General features: G+C 41.9%; 1 protein-coding gene across 2 annotated transcripts in view; it reads right to left on the bottom strand.

Moving 5' to 3' along the window:
* Window positions 1-19,688, bottom strand: part of LOC136637824 (regulating synaptic membrane exocytosis protein 3-like) — a 116,056-nt gene that overhangs the window by 45,103 nt on the left and 51,265 nt on the right. Inside the window, exons 5-6 of one of the 2 annotated variants that reach the window (XM_066612434.1) lie at window positions 15,051-15,163; window positions 4,690-4,856 (exon numbers count right to left, since the gene is read on the bottom strand). The exons of the other annotated variant lie outside the window; for it this stretch is intronic. Of the exons in view, the coding sequence (XP_066468531.1) occupies window positions 4,690-4,856; window positions 15,051-15,163 (280 nt within the window). The remainder of the gene's footprint in view (window positions 1-4,689; window positions 4,857-15,050; window positions 15,164-19,688) is intronic. 2 annotated transcript variants of the gene reach the window in all.

The following is a 19,688-nucleotide window of genomic DNA, read 5'->3' as shown; positions in this document are numbered from 1 at the left end:
CTTGAGAGACTCTGTGTCGGGCCGGAAGACCCAACACAGAGTTCAGGATCTGGCAGAGCAGAGCTCCACCACTCCTGCCCCCCTACTGACCCACCCTCCCCCGCCCCAGTACACACACCCCCATCCTGAAGCCCTCACCGCCACTCAGAGCTCTTATCTAGCTCCTACCTGACTGGTGCCAGGCCAGCACCAGTGCTGGCACAGGGTGTTGCAAGTGTGTCAAAAGCACGTTTGCAACACCCAGTGCTGGTGCTAGAGGTCAGCGCCGCTGTGGCCTAGCTCAGGATTGGACCCTTAGTCAACATTTCCAGTGGTCTTTTGAATAATATACTTACTCTGAATTGAGTTTTCAAGTTATGATAGTGAGCAATAGTACGGAAATGGGCACACTAAGAACTTTTATCAGCACTCCAGTTGATTAAGGGCATAATAAGTCATGAAGCAGCATAAAAAACCTTTCTAGGATGCTCCAGCACATATTGAGATTATGGTTAATCACATCCTGGAAAATCTTCAAAAGCATATAAATTTAGGAGCCAGAAGGCCAACACCTCAGTATATGGTGAATATATACTGGGAAAAAATCACAAGACTTGCCACAACATGAAAAAAAAATCTCTCAATTACTCTATAAAATAGTGAGGGTCCAATCCTATGGTCCACACTGTGCCTCCACGGTGCGGACCACAGTCGCAAATGTGTCTTAAGGCACGTTTGTGGGCTTACTGCTGGGCTCCCGCTGGAGGTGGCTCAGCTCTGGCCAGTGCTGAGTGTGGGAGGAGGACCCACGGAGCTCTGCTCCGCAGGATCCTCAGCGCTCGTGGAGGCTGCGTGCCTTACACAAGCACCTTTACTTTAGCTGTGCCCAAAGGGCGCCACTAAAGAGAGTAACACCACTGCAGGGCTGCCTCCCTTACCCGGGGGAAGGGGACAAATGTTCCCTACTCCCGAGGTGCCTCCCGCGATAGTGCGGGAGGCGCTGGATGTGGTGGCAGCCCTTGTGGTGCTGCCGAGCGGGGACACCCCAGACAGCTCAGGATTGGGCTGCCCCTTAGGATTGGGCTGTAAATTCATTCTGCTCATATGTAAGGCTAGTTCTGATGGAGATAGTAAGAGGTTTAACAAGACATTAGGATGTGTACCATGATTGTACAGGATACATGTAGCATATATATTATCATTCTCATACAATTGTGGCCCCTTTCTGTTCTGGGAACCAGGACAACTGAACAGTATTTCTGCTATTAGGAGCAATCTCCATGAATGGAAGGAGTGTTCTCCTCATGCAAGAGATTCATGCCCAAGTGGAATGGATTCTTGCATGAATGGAACAGTCCTTCTGTTCATGGAGAGAGCTCCCAACAGAAAAAAAAAAAAACACTAGTCAGCATGATACCCATAGCTTCTGCCCAGGCTTTGCAACCCTTGTTATCACTATTATTGGAGAACAACTTGAAGATGGCTTAGAGGTCCTTTAAATGTTACCTCAGCTATGTGGCAGCTACTTTTCCGTAAGTGGCTCCCATGTGGCTGGTATAATGTTTAAATGACCCAGCTACAAAAGTGGTAGTCAAGTGTGGGAGCCCAACTATAGAATCTGCATTTTGCTGGAAGGGATAACCCTGTTCCATGGGAAAGGCCCCTGGATTTCTCATTTAAACATTACTTCAGTCACATGAAAGCCACTCATGGGAACGTGTTCTCATGCAGCTAAGGTAACTTTTAAAAGCCCAAAAATGTGCCACAAAAGGGGGAAAATGTAGTATCTCCTGAAATAATATAAGATTTTGTAATGCATGTTTACAAAAAAATAGAGGTATGCATTTGATTAATGATAAAGGAACAATTGGATCAAACTGAGCCCATTCAGTTCAACTTTCATTGTGATGAACCAAATATAATGTGCAACACATGGATGTGCATGGTGTTCATTTTTGGAACCCCATTCACCCCATTTTGGAATACCCATTCAGCACTGGGTATGTGTATGGTTGCTTCCCTAGTGCAGTGGAACCAGAGATTCTCTGTGTGCTGTTTTGTGGCAGCTCCCATTTTATTTTCCTCACAGTGCCCCAGACACAACATTGGCACAGAGCATTTGGAGAGAACAATATTATGTGCCACAGACACACAGAGACCTTCAATGGCAGCTGCCATTTTTTCCCTTGGAGTGCCCTGGATTGAAATTGCATCTGGAAATGTGTGGGAAAATGAGATGGTGACTACAAGGAGGCAACTGCACAGAGAACCTTTGTTGCCCACTGAAGCCACCAGTAACACTGAAAGCCAGGAAAATAAGAAAAACACAAAAAAAGCAAAAAGACAAATGGGAGAAATGAAGCAAAGGATGAATGAGTAACTAAACAAAAACATTGCAAAATGAATAACTACCATAGGTACTTGCCTACAGGGCAAGATATTTTTGCCAATAAATCACCTCGCCTTATCTCTGAGGTCACTGGGCAGAGCTTTTCAACTTTTCAAGCAGCACCAGCAAGGAAGAGATAATTAGAGGCCCTTAATCTCCAAGGCAACCAAGGCTGGAAAGCTGCAGCCAAAGTTAACCTTTTCACTGCTCCTGAGACTTCCACTGAATTGAAGCCAGCCTCTTTCTCTAAGTTTACTGATCCTGCTGCAGTCTTGTTCTGTTTTGCAAATGCTTGCATTTTGCAGAGGTCGGTTTTTTAAAACACCAGGATGTCATCCTTGTTTCCATTTGAAACAAAGACCCAGGCTACAATTCAATGCATCATTACTTAAGAATTACACCCAGGGAAAGCAATGGGTCTCCTTCTGAGTAAATAGGGTTGCAACTATGTGGAGCTGCACTTACAGTAATACCTTGTTGCTTGTCTCTCTGCTGTGAATTGAATTGCACACTCCCAGTTATGTGTTATGTTATATGTTGAGCCTCTGGCTTAACACACCAGGCACCTTAAAGAAGGATTTGATTCATGGTTCTCCTGCAGTGCTTCCCATCCTTTTTTGCTTGCATACCCCTTGGCAGCTCATTTCCATACATTTTACCCCTCATATTAGCTAAATGTTAGTAATTAATATTAATATAAGCCCTCATCTCTGCCATATGAAAACCCATACTTCATGTATTCATCACAGTATTTTCTCTTTTTGTCTGTTTGAAGAACAGAAGACTATGCCTTTGCACTGTTTTGCACCAGAAATGTCCTGAGAAATTCTTGGTGATTGATCGCTTTCCATATTATGTTTCAGCATTTTTACTGTGCTGGTTTTCAATCACTGATTCATACATGAATTGATCACCAAAAATTAGCTATTGGTGGGGCTTTCACAGTCAACTAGCTACCTCCATTCCAGCCTTGCTGGCCCTGCAAGGCATTCTGGAGCACTACTTGCCTTTTTCTGCGATTACAGGTTATGCCTCGTTATCCACTGGGGTTCCGTTCCAGAACCCTCAGTGGATTAAAAAATAATAATAATCAGTGGCTACCAAAGCAATGGAAAAATAACTTAAAAGACCCACTTCTGGGTATCTCGCTCCTCCATTGTCACCCCAGAATGCATTGGTATAGACACTATACTGCATGCAGCCACTAGATGGAGTACATAATGGAATTGATTGGAATGAAATTATAATTATTTAACAGCATGAAGGTGGGAAATTGGATTTTGGTGCTTTTTTTCCTTCTTACAAGGCATTTAAAAGTGGTCCTCAGTGTCAGTGGCAAGTCATATCAGTGGATAACAAGGCATGACCTGTATTCAATTCTTTTCCAAGGATCCCTAAAGGTCCTGTTGAGTGCCCTTGAGGGTACATGTACCCCAGATTGGGAACCACTGTTCTTACAAAAAGGTTGTGAAGACCAGAATTAAAAAAGTTAAAGAATAAAAAAGTATCTTATGATCTTGCACTATGTTTTTAATAAATTAGAGACTGTACAGTTCTTAGGTAACAATTACTGGGAGGCTATTTTTCAGGATATGCCATCAGGTAAAATCAGACAAAATTATAGTCAGACACCTCCCTAAGTGTAACCCCCAACTTATCAGGGGGTCATAGAAAATTCCATGATTTTGTCTCCAAAACCTGCCCTTGACTTATCTGTGAGACCGCTTACAGACGAGTATCTATGGTAAATGAAAGCTTTTGAGTTAAATTAACAATGAAATGAAACTATATTCTTGCACACCTCTAACAAATGTTCATATGGTTAACTGAACTGTGTCACAGTTCAACTTGCCTAGAGTAATTTCAAACCCTATCACCTGCATTACAAGAAAAGGCTTGAAATTGTGGTAGTATTTTGCTATTGAGAAATACCTTTTAAAGACAAACTTAAGATTCCTAGCAGCATTCTTGAAACATTTATTTCCAGAGTTTGTTTCATAAAGTTGTCCTACAGATGTATCCAACCACATTCAACCTTCTCTACGTGATACATGCCATAGTTATTTTATTGCTATATGGGTTTATAACTATAAACTACATGAAAGCTTTGGTCCTAGCTGACAAAATACTTAATGCTGCTCAGATTCAGTTTTCCTGGTTTTGGAAGGTTAAAAGAATTCAAAGTTTGCTTTGATTTTGTTTTTGTTTTTTGCAGCTGGGAATTGTTATTTTCTATATATTATAGAAAAATACATACAGCTGCAACTGTCAAATTTCAGTCCAAAAGAATTGATTGTTTTAAAACTCTACCGCAAACTCACCTGATTCTGCCCCTGGGGCGCTCAGATTGCTCTGACATAAAGCTTGTGCTGCTGAGGCGTGAGGCACTGCTGGTGCGGGAAATGGCGGACACATCACTGACATCACTATCTGATGATTTGGCTGAGATGTTATCACAACTTCTGTACTGATCTGTTTGTATGTTATACTAAAGATTAAAAGAGAAGTGTATGAGTGGGAGTGTCAAAGAAATAGACCCATAATATTACAAATAACAGTTGTAACACTGATAACCTGAGAGAACTTTCATAAGTTTTAGAAGTACTGTATATCAAAAAGGAACAGACAATTTCATGTGGTCTTGCTATTTCAGAGAATAGCTTTGAGAAAGCAGAGCAACAAATGACTTTTAAAAAGTGAAATACACTGACTTCTCTGTCAATGTTTGTAATTCCTTCCATATACTTTTGTCCTCACAAAGGACTCCTATGAAATTTCTGTGTCGTCAAGTAATACTGTGTAAGCAGAACCACAAAATTTCTATTATCACTAACAGCATGACCTGGTATGTTTTAACTTCAGCTGAAAACACCATCCTTTAAGTATTCTGAGAAATTTCATGGATGTCATTAATTCAAGATATACAACTCAGGAATTTTAAACTGTGGTGACATTTGTTTTAGGGTTCCCCCCCTCCCAATATAAAGCTGTTTCCAGGCACAGATTTTTCTGAGTGACAGAATAGGCTGAATTAACTGGCTTGATGCCTACAATTCACATGGGAACTGTGCTGAAGACTACAAGTTAGCAGAATTGATACAGGTGACCCAGCAAGTGTGGTGCAAAACCAGTGTCAGTAGCACCAAATTCTAGTTTGAATTGGTATTATTGTAAAGTTACCTCCATTTCCTGGTTGGCACTATTATCCCTGGGGAAAACCATCATTTCATATCTTCTTAAATATGAAGAGTTCATACTATTTCATATAATTCTATGGCCAATTCTATGCTTGGGATCATGAGAAAAGGTATTGAGAACAAAACGGCTAATGCCATTGTACAAAACAACGGTAAGGTCACATCTGGAGTATTGTGTCCAGTTCTGGTCGCCACATCTCAAACAGGACATAGTGGAAATGGAAAAGGTGCAAAAGAGAGCGACTAAGATGATTACTGGGCTGGGGCACCTTCCTTATGATGAAAGGCTACGGTGTTTGGGCCTCTTCAGCCTAGAAAAGAGACGCCTGAGGGGGGACATGATTGAGACATACAAAATTATGCATGGGAAGAATAAAGTGGATAGGGAGATGCTCTTTTCCCTCTCGCATAACACCAGAACCAGGGGACATCCACTAAAATTGAGTGTTGGGAGGGTTAGGACAGACAAAAGAAAATATTTCTTTACTCAGCATGTGGTTGGTCTGTGGAACTCCTTGCTGCAAGATGTGGTGACGGCATCTGGCCTGGATGGCTTTAAAAGGGGATTGGACAAGTTTCTGGAGGAAAAATCCATTACGGGTTACAAGTCATGAAGTGTATGTGCAACCTCCTGATTTTAGAAATGGGCTATGTCAGAATGCCAGATGCAAGGGAAGGCACCAGGATGCAGGTCTCTTGTTATCCGGTGTGCTTCCTGGGGCATTTGCTGGGCCACTGTGAGATACAGGAAACTGGACTAGATGGGCCTATGGCCTGATCCAGTGGGGCAGTTTTTATGTTCTTATGTTCTTATGATTTCAGAATAACCTGCTTGTCTGGGATTAAGTTGGTGACCAGGTTTTTTTTTATTAAAGAGGCTGAAGCCATCCATTCATCTTACATCCCAATTTGGAAAGCAGTCTGTAATCCAGTGTGGCACTTTTTGAAGCCTGTAAACACATACTAAGATTCTCCAAATCCTGCAATGATTTCAAGAAGTCAAAAGAATTTGTCACCATAGTATATTCTGTGACTCTTTCTTATTCCCCCATTCAAATTCTATTTCAGATCCCAAACACTGGGGGAAAAAAATCTGACCTAAGAAAAGTAGGGTTACTATTTAATGTGTTTACTTTAGTCAGATTATGGAGTAAATTTAATTTTCTTAAATTATTTAAACTTTGGGAATTTTAGGAGTCTTTCCAATCCTATCCAAATTTCCAGCACTAGTGCAGCCACAATGCAGCTCTGATATAAGAGAACAAATGTTCCCATATCTTGAAGAGGCCTCTGTGACTGTCTTCCCGCCACAGGATGTAGTGCACACCCCATTGGCACGGCTGCACCAGCACTGGATAACCAGATAGGATTGGGTCCTTAGTTCTACCGTTTTAATAATTTCCTTCAGAATAAAAAGAAATCCAGAATGCCAGTTAAACCCATGTGCTTTTAGAAAATGAAAAGACTGATATAAAAGTTAGGAAAGGGTATAGGACAAAATCTGGCAACATACTAAGGCTTTCCTGGTTGGTATAGCTATCTTTAAAATTAAAATATGAGACCTATTTTTAAGCAACATTAGGTTTTGCATTCAAAGATCCTAGACACCCCCTTGACATGGCAGGACTGTATTTCGCATTCCATGCAGCTGCAGAAAAGTCTATACAGGAACCACAAAAAGGACTATAAAATCTCGATGAGAAGAGCATGAAAGACACTGCTGATTGGTGCAGTTGGAAAAATCAGCAATGGCAGAACATGCGAAAAGAACAGGCCACCCGATCAGGTTTGAGCAGACACAAGCTTTATCCAGGAATCAATAATACCATACCCAGATATGAAATGAAATCCAGAAACACCATCAAAATATGAATACGAAGGAAGAAAATTAAGTATAGGTAATGCTAGGCTTCCTGCATTAAAAGGTACAAGAGTTTTGTACTTTAAAAACACAGGGGAGCAGAGGATGTTAGAATGGTCAGATACCCCTTTAAAATCCCAATGAGTGAGTGGAAAGCAGGGCTTTTCAAAATGGGGCATCGTGACGCCCCAGCCTGTGGGCCCTGGCCACTGACTAGATTGGGACTTACTTCTGAGTAGGCAGGCATAGGACTGGGCTGTCAAGTTACAATCCTCTCCACACTTTCCTGGGAGTAAGCCCCACTGACTACAATGGGGCTTACTTCTGAGTAGAAATGCATAGAACTGGACTCTTAAAAGCTCAGCATCCCACCTGTGAAAGAATGGGGGACAGCTGGCAAGGGGGAGGGCTGAGTATGGAGCAGAGGAGGGGGAGGCTATTGAGAGCAGCTGCCTTAGTTTCCTTGCATCCCCAAGTGTCAGGCTGCAGTGTATTTGCGTAACTCTATGCAATTTAGCACAACGCGTTTTTCCTTAATCGCGGCGGGTCATGGAACGGAACGCACGCACATAAATAGGCTCCACCTGTAGTCATAATCTCCAATGCCATATTCCTGTAATTATGATCACAATGAGAATTTTTTCAAGGAAAATTGAGGAAACATCTATTAAATAATGCTCAAATGCATCAGCTTATGAATTGACTGTAATGTGCGCTGCCAATCTCAGCCACTGTCAAAGGTACTTAAGGTTTGCAATGTTCATTGATAATGGCTGAGATTAGCAGTGCTTAGTAGAGTCAATAAGTTAGCAGATACATTTGACCGAAGCTTATGGGTATTACACAAAGAGATTTCACTGAAAACTACTCGACTCCCAATAACTGCTTTTCTTTCATGGATGCAGCAATTCTTGTGAGGTGTGTATGTGTGTATAAATCATCATTCCTTTTTTTTTTTTTTATTCATATTACATTCATACCAGGTGATCCTAAACAAAAAACAATGCGAATACATTAGGACAAATTTAGTCCAGTGCGATGATTGTTTGAAACAGAAACACTTGCCAGTAGAAACAGGTTTCCCCTTTGTTTCGTGACAGTATCTGTGGGAGAGGGATATTTCTGGAGGCCATGGGAAGAGGCAGCCTGCTTTGGCTTCAAACAGTGAGGCTTAGTGGCTTGACCAAAGTATCATGGGAGCAGAGACTTGGTTCTGTGCTCTTGCCAGGGAACTGGGCCTATACAAGATCTGTTTCTATCTGACCTCTTGTTATCCGGTATGCTTCCTGGGGCATTTGCTGGGCCACTGTGAGATACAGGAAGCTGGACTAGATGGGCCTATGGCCCGATCCAGTGGGGCTGTTCTTATGTTCCAGTAAAGCCCTGTTTGGTACATAGATTTCTCATCTCAGGCTATTGTTCCTTCGTCCTTCTTCTACTCAGAATTCTTTTCTAGCTAGATAGCAAGCATGTAAGATCTCTCTCTCTCTCCCTCCCCCCCATCCAAGTATGGAGCTCCTTTGTAAAACATACAGAATTTCCTTTGATATATAATCTAAGGCTGTGTTTCTCACACTGTGGTTTGGAACCCACTAGGTGGGTCACAAGCCAATTTCATGTGGGTCCCCATTCATTTCATTTCAATATTTTGTTTTTAATGTATTAGACCTGATGCTACTATGGTATGTGACTGCATCTGGAGAAATGTTACAGATCTGTACTTTAACAGACTACTCTGTATATACTTTTAACAATGATAGCATACGGGACTTACTCCTGGGTAAGTGTGGGTACGATTGCAGCCTAGGATTGTTAAAAATGTTCCCACTTAATGATGTCACTTTTGGTCATGACATCACTTCTGGTGGGCTCTGATAGATTCTCATTCTAAAAAGTGGGTCTTCGTGCTCAAAGTTTGAAAACCACTGATCTAAGGCTTTCATGGCTGGTACTATTAGTGTTGCAGTGAGAACTGTTTGGGCTTAATGAACATGGTCTATGAAGGATTTCATTTCCTAACATTTTGCTATGATTTTGGTGAGCATTTTCAAAGGACTGGAGGTGAGAACCTCCAGTCCTTTGCAAATGCCCACCAAAGCTGTGAGCGAAATGTTAGCAAATGAAATCCTCCATAGACTGTCGCCATTAAGCCCAAACAGTTCTAACTGCAACACTAGTTTTTCCTTTCTTTATAACTACATGCCTGAAGTGGTTTTCTTAACAGAAGGCTTTTAAACTCTGCTCTGTAAACAGGTTGTACTAACAGCCTGGAACAATCTATCAGACTACTTCATTGCTCTCTACTTGACCCTTCTCAGCTCCTATTCTTCCCTGATCACTCATAACCTCACTACATATAGTTGCCCTCAGCTTCTGGTGATATAAATAATGAAATTCACTTTATTCCGAATTAGACTTTGTTATGGACCTCACAGCAGCCCACTGCATAGCCAGGTCTCATTGCCATCTATCCATGAGCTTGGTCCCTGGCAAATAATTCATATCAATATATATTGCCGCAGCCGGGCAATTTTCAGCGCCTTGCAATCTCAGCATTGCTTTATGATTTAAAATGGAACAGATTGTCTTCATAAACTGACATTATATTGTCTCAGTTATGGTTTCTGTCCCAGATGAAATGCTGCACAAAGAAAAGTCAATTTATTTATCAAATGCTGCTGAAGGAACATGGTTCTTGGATTGCAATGTCACCACTCAAATTTATCTGGTCATATTACTGAGAAAACCACATCAAAGCAAACCATCCAACTGATAACAGCAATTTTAAAAGGTTGGGTGACACTACATGCACAAAAACTACAAAAGATACCCATAAATCAAGCAATGCATTGGCGGACAACGACACGCCATTTCAGTGGCGTAACTAGCCAGCCTGGAAGCCTGGAACAAAGTTTGAAATGCTGCCGCCGTGATGTCACTCCTGGGTGTGATGTCACACCCCATAAAATATATGCTTTCAAATACATTTTTAATTTTTTTTTAAAGCCAAAAGCTAAAGTGATCAGCTTGCGGGGGAGGGGGGCAACTGGGAGGGCAGTGGGACAAGGAGGTGGCTGGTGAGCGGCCACAGACTGTGAATGCTGCTTTTGGTTGCAGCAAAAAAAGCACCATTTTAAAATGCCACTTTTTTCTCTGCAGCCAAAAGCAGTGATCACAATTTGTGGCCGCTTGCCAGCCGCCCCTTTGCTCCTCGGCTCTGGACAGGCAACTGGGAGGGCAGTGGAGGAAGGGGATGGCTGGTGAGCAGACCACAATCGCCACTTTCAGGAGTTCCACTTTTGGGAGTCCCATCACTTTTGGGGTGGTTCAATTAAGGACAGGTGGCCAGACTAGTGCCTCCAGGCAGTTTGCTGCCTGGAGCAATTGTTACCCCTGGCCCTAGTCTACTTACGCCACTGCCCCATTTATTCATACAGAAATCAAAAAGTAGTGCTTAAAGTATTCAGCAATGTTGAAAGTATTGCTTCATTTAATTGTTTATAAGAAGGATTTTTTTTTGTATTATTGTATGTCTACTATCAAAATAAATTCAGTAACGTATATACAAACACTGAAGAGCAACTCATTAACAATAACACAAACAAATACCACTTATAAATCAAAATCAATCATGCCAAACCTTGAACAGCAGTGACAAGAGAACAACAAATTTCTCCAGATTTCTCCTAGCATCTTTCTGGGATCCTCGCTTCTCAATGTCAACATATGTAGAAGCCAGTTCCCAGAGTTCCATTGTGCCCCAGTGGAACAACAAGAAACAAAAGCTGGAAGAGGAAAACAGCAATACAGGTGGAGCCTGTTTATCCGTGGATTTTACATCCGTCAATCTGGTTCAACACGGGTCCCCCAGACCCGCATTGAGCCAGTCTCCGCTCCACCTGAACCCTCTGAAGGCGACCAGAGCTGTGCTCTGGTTGCCTTTGGAGGGTTTAAGGAGCAGAAAACCACAGATTTCATTAGCTGCAGTTTATGGCATCTGCTGGTGGTCCGAGAATGGATTCTTTGCAGATACCAAGGCCCCACCTGTACCTTGCACTTTCATCTGGCTAGGGACTAGAGCATGGACAAAAGTAAAAAAAATGGATGAAAGCACAGCCCTATTTAGCTTGCAATTTTATTGCAAAAAAATAAATAACCAACTGTGTAACACATGCAAATACATTGGACTGAATGCTAAATAAACAGAAAGAAAAGAACATCAACAAATGTCCTGGAAGGTTGGATGAAACAGGACAAAAGAGGAAGGCACATGGATGAAATTTAAAATGTGGCTATAATTGAAAACGGTTGAAAGAGCAAACCAATGTAGGTGAAGGTATTGCTGTATGTGGGACTCTCATTCTATGGGGCAAAGTATTCTATAGGACCAAGTAAGTGAGATCCAACCTAGGACATAGTTGAAAGAAGGCAAAACACTCCAGATACCATGGATCCCAGGGACAGTGGGCAGAACTGGGGATCACACAAACTATATAGCAGAGAATAGTACAGTGTCAGTGTTGCGCTCATGGACTATACAGGTGAGCAACACCTTTTCACCACAATTTCAAGGGCTTGCTGGTCTACAGTGACATATGCTAATATGTTCCTGTGAGAAATGGGACCCACATTGAACTGATTGCTAAAGTTCAGGTAGCTTGGCATAGTTAGCTTTCAACACAAAAAGGCTAGCAATGAAATTTCTGAGCTAGCAACATTGGCAAAGAAGGTAGTTTCAGCCACATTGCATGTAAATACGTATATTCCATTCCTTTGCTTAGATTCTCTTCCACATTTTTTTGTGGACTGCCTGGCCTCCTGTTCTCTTATATACATGATAATGAGGTGGTCACCACCAGAACTGCTTTGCTTAGTTCAGGCATTCAGCATTAGCTCAGCCTTGCCAGGGTCCAGACTGACTTTTCACAAGTCTTCCCTCATACAGCCTCTCTAAGCCCCCAAAGCCCTTAAGCCACACCACCTGGGATGGTATTGGATTGGACCCTGTCTGTCTCTCTGAAATATGGTTCCTACCTATTGCTCCTTCACCACAGGAGGCAGGCAGTTCAGTTAGCTTGCCTCCACTTCAAGGCTCAAGGGGCAGGCCTGGAAGCTTGTCAGCAATGCCTGGTGCTGAAATTACTACACAGTCACCACTGTGGTCAGAAGTACAGTGCTCCATTTGTTATCCTGTGCATCGGAAAATGGTGCATCAAATTTCCAGCCATGCTAGAAGATCAGATAAAAAGCCCTTCATGGCTGTTTTCTTCTCAAGCACCAGGAGGGACATGTGGGACAAAGATCTTCTGCTTCTCCTTAAACAAGAGCCCTCCCATAGCTTCTTTCCCCATTTGACCTCACAACTCATCAATGTAATGGATGGACTATTGGAAACTCTTGGGAGAATTTGAAAGCTTTCTTCTGATAGAGAAGAGTCTTCAAAATGCACACTAAAGGAACCAACAACACCGCTATCATGTAAGTCTTAATGACTTCCAGTGAGTTTATCAAATCTCCAGATATGAACTTTCATGATAATTTTAAGGGTCATTCTTGTAGCTTTAGGAAGGGTATTTTTGCCTGTGTTTCTTGATCTTTCTTATCCCTCCCTCCCTTCTTCTTATCTTTCTTATCCCTCCCATCCACCTCCATGTGTAAATATTTCAGTGCCTTCCCTTTTGTAGTGTCTCTGCATCTGCCTGACAGCCCAATCCTCTCCACACTTTCCTGAGAGTAAGCCCCATTGACTCTAATGGGACTTACTTCTGAGTAGACTTGCATAGGATTGGGCTGTGAATCTCCTCTACAAATGTTCATGTCTCCTTAGAAGTTCCATCTCACAACTTAGATTCTGTGGTCCTGGCTATAGCTTTGGAGTACCTGTAGGTCATTCAGTCTGGCCCATTCCAGGTTTTATACTGTGCAAGAAATATAGAAGAAAAAATTGTGGAAAGAAGAACCAGTCAAGTGGTTTGACTACCTGTTTATAACGTGACTTGAGGCACTGAACTCCCTGGTCTGTTTCACAATTAAAACCATCAGGCCTTCAGACATTGTGAGGAAGCACAAGAGCCAAGATGGGAGTGATTTACCCAACCTTGTTTCAAGTTTCTGGTCAGAGGCGTGCCTAGGGTGAGTGCCACCCGGTGTGGCACTTACCTGAAGAAGCCTTGTGTTCTGGAAGTTCAGGGGTGACACAATGACATAATCAAGCTGCCCCCAACCATGAGAGCTATTAATTTCCTTTAAATGTGAAAAACTGCCTTTGGACTGCCTCCGTTCAGTGATATTTGGCTTGCTCTCAGCCTAGCTGTGGCGAAAATAAGATCTCTGGCTAGAGCATGAGGCAGCTGGGTCCAGAGCAGGCTGAAGATCACTGAATGGAAGTTCACGTGGTGTGGTGTCACCCACCCCAAGGGTAGCATCCAATGCAGTCTGCACCACCCGCACCCCCATAGTGACACCACTGCTTCTGGCACACTGTCCAAAGAGAAAAGTTGCAAATCTTCCCCTTGATTTGATGCGTAAATATAAGCTGCAAGCCAGGGGTGTCCAAAGTTTTTGGCAGGAGGGCCGCATCATCTCTCTGACACTGCGTCGGGGATCAGGGAAAAAAAGAATTAATTTACATTTAAAATTTAAATCAATTTACATAAGTTTACATAAATGAATATATTAAAGATGAACTTATATGAATGAATGAAGGTCTTGCAATAGCGCAAGACCTATAAAAGACCTGGCACAAAGCAAGGCCAGCCTTTCCTTCGCTGCCTCTGCTGCATCACAGACATGAAACAGAGAGCAGTGGAGGGAGCCCTCATCCCACAGCTCCCGTGAGAGGTCAAACAGTTACCCTCATGCTGAAAGCAGTTGCATCGGGCTAGTGCAGGCTCCAACAAATCTCCAGGGGCTCATTGGAGACTGGGCGCTCCCTGAGGGCCACATTGGGAGTGCTCGAGGGCCGCAAGTGGCCCCAGGGCCGGGTTTTGGACACCCCTGCTGTAAGCTACCCATGGAGGATCCAGGACTGTACCACATTAGACCCACTCCACCAATGAAGCACACACTAAACCTCACTTTCTGCCCTATTAAACACTTGTCTGTACTGACAAACAATGAACATGGGGAAAGTTTTCAGCATTTGTTGCTGTGGACAAATGTGGAACACATGGAGGTGAGGAGGCGTGGTTAAGCACTGCATCATCTGAGAGGGGAAAGGATTCAGTCCTGGAGGCCCTTTACGCATTTCCAACACCATGGGCAACATCTGCAGAGGGTTTTAGAAAGCAAATACTACACTGAAAGCTTGCAAAACAGAAATGCAAGTCACTTGAACATTTAATCTTGACACTTTCTTGGAATGTCAGAAACCATCTTTGGCTTATTAATTTAGGGCTCCCCATGCTTGGGAATCAACAGCCTGTAACAAGATTATTATTCAAGGAAGTTTTCCTAGACTGTAAAGACAGTATGGATTAAATTCTGGCCTCAGTGTAAAATCAGTATTTGTAGCAGACTCAGATCACAGTTTCTTCCTATGTACTTTTGTGCTATATCATATTTTTAACAAATATTTTAATGCTTCACCTTTCCGAATAAAGTATCATGTTAATACTATCTTTACCTTGGTATATTGCTCACGTTCCAGTTCTTGACTAGAACCAGACCCTGTTGTCTGATTATAACGATGCATTTTCATTTTCATCTGTCTCGTTCGCTCCTCCACTACTAAATTTGCTGTAAAAACACATAATGGAAGCCTATTAAAAGAGTTGAAAAACTTTTGAAGCAACAATTGGTTCAGATGCAACTTTGACCTTATTTCAGCCTGAACAAAAAATATTCAAACAACAAAACAAGCACAGTTTTGACACAGGACGCAGGTATATCAATATAATCAAAAGACTTGCCTGGAATACTTTTTTTTTTTTTAATTTTCTGCCCAGTTTCCAATGTCCTATATATTAGTAAGTGGTGTAATAGGTTTTAAAACCAGAAAATAACTTGCTAATAATTCTTTGAGGCAGATAGCTCTTGACATAATTGTAACTATCATCTTAACAAATAAAAACCTTTATAAAACTTTACTTCTATAAAAAGAAGCATTACATAATCAGTTCCGTGTAAACTTTGCATCATTATTTCTAAAACAGATCCATCTGAGTCAACTTGTGAAAGTCTTGCAGCTGAATGGGACTTGGATGTGTCCCTTTCATTTTAATGCTCTATGTGCAGGAGAACATCTTGGTGGACATTTGATTACGGAATTGTATAGTCCTGCAAAATATCTTATTTAATTCCTATATCACAGAGAACATTTATTATTCAATGCCATTTGTGTGCATAGTCCCTTATAGTTTGATGAGCAAAAAAATATGCAGGTTCCTGCCTCCCAAGAGCTTACAATCTAAAACACATAACAGAGAAATGTAGATGGAGACACAAAGGGAACTAAGGAAAAGGTGCAGGCAAACGCAGTTACACCTACTTAAATTTTGACTACAGTTAAATGAAAGCCCTTGCAAAATAAAAAAATGATTTGAGAAAAGATATGAAGAAACAGACAGACATTCCACCATGTTCTGGGCACAAGGAGCTCCAAAGGAGAATGGGTAGAGTCATGATAGTGGGGGGTTTGGACAGCTGATGATTGAAAATATTTACATGATGTCTCTATGTAGTCTGCAACCCTTCCAGACTAGAACTGATTTAAGCAAATGCATAGCATTGATTTAGAAGGTGTTTAGCAACATATAAATGGATTGTTGAATGAGTATTGTTCATTCAATATGGCATAAGTAGTACCTTCATCAGTATGTCTATTTTAAATTCTAACTACAGATACGCATTTTAAAAAATCTATAAAAAAGACATCAAGAACTAATTATTTGCAAAACATTTTCCAGGATGGACAGCCCAGTCTTACACAGTGGGCTTAACTTATGTGATAACAGAGGTTTCTCCCATGTACGTCTACCGAGGACAGTAGCCTTCAACCATTATTGCCCCAATCCAAAGGAGGCAGACAGAATATACGTGCAGAACACTTTTAAAAAAGGGTAAAATCCTGCTGCTCAGCTCTTTAGCAGAGAAGGGAATCTACCTGAACAACTAACTGGCAAAACAGCAACCTTTTTGAAAGTGATCAGCACTTACACACACACACACACACACACACACACACACACACACACCCTATTCGTGCATGCATGTCACTATCTGGTTGGAGATATGGCAAATTAATTCTGCTTTGGCACACATGTTCATTTGTTGCTGTAGCTGGACAGACCTCACTGAGTGACTCACTCACAGGTGTATCAAAATGGTTAGAGTACCTTCTTGATGAACAAAAGCCCTGAAATTAAAACATTTATAATGTAAGACAAAGGGCTGCTAAGAGCTGGTATTGAGCCCAGGTCAAGATGCCTGATGGTCCCCTCTGTCCTAAATTTTCCTACAAACCAGATGTTACTCCCTTTTTTAAAACAAGTTTTTAAAAGACAGTTTTGAGTATGAGCACGATTGAACTGAAACACTAGCCTTCATCAAGGCTGTCTGAAAGACTGAAATCTTTTGTACAAGTTTGCACAAGACGGCCTTCTATCATCCCCACTGACATCCTAACTATGAGTAATGCTACTGAGTTTTTTTTTCCTTCCTACCTTAGCAAAGTCCTCCTCATCTGCTTTTCTTCTAATAATAATGCACTGACATTTAAAGACTGGCTTTAACTATGTGATGATTTTTTGAAACAAAGCCCAATGAAACAAACTTGACTGACATTTTTTTAATTATTATGTTTCATTTTTCTCCCTTTTTTCTTTCCTCTTCTGTGCTCCAGACTTGGTATTTGTACCCCACACTGTTAATTTTACCTTCAAACAATGTCAAAACACATATAGACTTGATCCAAGGCCAAGTGTTCTAGACACACACTAAACTAGAAGAGATGCAGCTGACCTGTTACTGGGGCATAGAGTTCTGACCTGAAAGTGTAAAATTCACTTCCCCATGTTTGAATTATACTACTACATGTTGGTACTTATGGAGAAAACCTGGGCTGTATTTCCACTACAGCTTTAATCCAGTTTCAATGCACTTCTATTCCCTCAATGCATTTTGGAGGGAATGTGATTTGGAGGAATCTGGAGCAGCCTTAACAAACTACAGGTAATAGAAGTGCATTGAAACTGGATTAAAACTGTAGTGAAAACATAGCCCTGGATAGGCTAAGGTTGAGGCACCCAAATGTATTTTGTAATAAATTTGTTTTGTATTTTATAGATTTGTCATGGCCCCGGCCTCCTGGAAGCCAAGGCCCAGGAATTTTGCCCCCAGCCCCCCCCCCAGACCTGCCAAGACACCCAGATTATTAAAACCATCTGACCATGGGACAGCTGAATATGTCTCCCAATAAAGGTGTCCAAACGGACTTCTGCTGCCCAATCCTATCTTCCACTATTGGCACTGATGCAGTCATACTGATGGGGTGTGCACTGCATCCAGTAAAGGTGATGTTGGGGTGATCAGGAGATCTGCTAGAGATGAGTTAAATATTTTCTGCTTACCTCTGTATAGACCTTCTGGTAGCCAATTGGTCTCCTTAGACCCACACCAGCTATGTAGCTGGCATAAGTCCAAGGAGAGAAAAGGGGAGGGGCTGGTCTAAAATGGGGGGGGATAGGATTTGGTGTGCACTTTGAGATCCACTCCCACCTTGCTCCTGGCCCCAGCACTCCCCCCTCTGCCACAGAAAACTCACAATCCTCCCCCAATGTACCCAACCCCCCCATGTACCCAACTTCCGCCACCAACATCCCAGGGTTGGCGGAGCCTCCTGAAGCCACTGCAACATGTGCCACATAGCCAGCTTTTTCTGGCAGCAGCCTAGCAGTACACAACAGCTTTCAGACTGTCATAAAGGGCCTTGTGTTACTGGAATGCGGGGTCTAGCAGCATAGAACCTCAATAGGATTGGGGCCTTAGATGTTAAGATACTTCTAGGCAACACACAGAAGGTTGATATCTAGGCAACATTGATTGAACATGTTTTGATTTCCCCCAGTGGCTCAAAGGGTATCCTCAAACCCCAGCCAACTAGGCTAAGGGGTAGCCATCAAAAGTGGTGGTTCTCTGATATTTAGCAGTGGGGGAGCAGCTGTCCCTATTCAGTTCAACACAGACTTTATTGTTGAAAAGTGGTATATGATTATTCCAAATAAATAAATAAATAAATAAATAAATAAATAAATAAAGAAAGAAAGAAAGAAAGAAAGAAAGAAAGAAAGAAAGAAAGAAAGGTTAAGCTACTCTTATACTAGCTAGGAAACAGATATATGTTACACTTATCAAATACATTCTGATTTCTGTAAAAGCCAAAAATAGGTCATTTGCACATCTCTCTTTAAAAATAGGGGACTCAAAATGAACCCCCCCCCCAAGGGTAAGGTACTTTCAGGTCATTCAGAAAGCTGAAATTTGACAATACATAATGAATGACTAGAAGATTCTGAATGAAGTCATTTGTCATTCTCTCTCTAGAAATGGGGGGGAGGGGAGAGAAGAGTTTTGTCCCAAATGTAGGAACATAGCTCAAGAAATTATTAGGACAGTCTAAACATAGAATGTTTATACAACTAACATTTGAAACTAGTTTACCTCGCGAGGGAAGCCAGCATCCCAGCACAGAAGAGAGGAAGCAGCACACAGGACAGAATTCTTTACTGAAAGCATGTTCCATTGCCTCTTCACGCACTTCAGTCAAGCTGACTTGCTGATCGAGAGGAACTTTCACTAGCAGCTAGGAGCATGTATTATAGTTTGTAGAATGCAACCTTATCTTGAAGAGTTATATTGTTATATTTTCTAATATACTATATGCCAGAAACACAACGGGTTGGATCTTAACCTTTCATGCTGGGGTGTCCTTGGCCAAGAGCTCCTTCTGTGAAAGGAGTCTTTTGCTCTTGAACACAATTTTCCTTCCATTCTCAGAGGGTCTTCTGGGCCAGGAAGTGTCACAGCGCAAATGGTTAGGATTCAAGCCAAGATGCCCTCAGTCAATTATGAAGTCTGTATGGTATTATTTTTTTTCCACTTGAAAAAACCTGTATCAGACATGAGATCTGATCCCCCCCCCATATTTTCTTTCCACATTTAGAGTGCCGTATTGTGCCCAACCCACATATTATGCAGAGTCATATTTTTGAATCCTCCCCCAGGCAAAAATCATCCTGCATGTCATGTTGTAAACCAGTAAATT

This window comes from Tiliqua scincoides, chromosome 1 (assembly GCF_035046505.1).
Source record: "Tiliqua scincoides isolate rTilSci1 chromosome 1, rTilSci1.hap2, whole genome shotgun sequence".
NCBI classification, from domain to species: domain Eukaryota; kingdom Metazoa; phylum Chordata; class Lepidosauria; order Squamata; family Scincidae; genus Tiliqua; species Tiliqua scincoides.
Note: the sequence above shows the minus strand (reverse complement) of the source record. Positions and strands in the feature narration are given on the sequence as shown.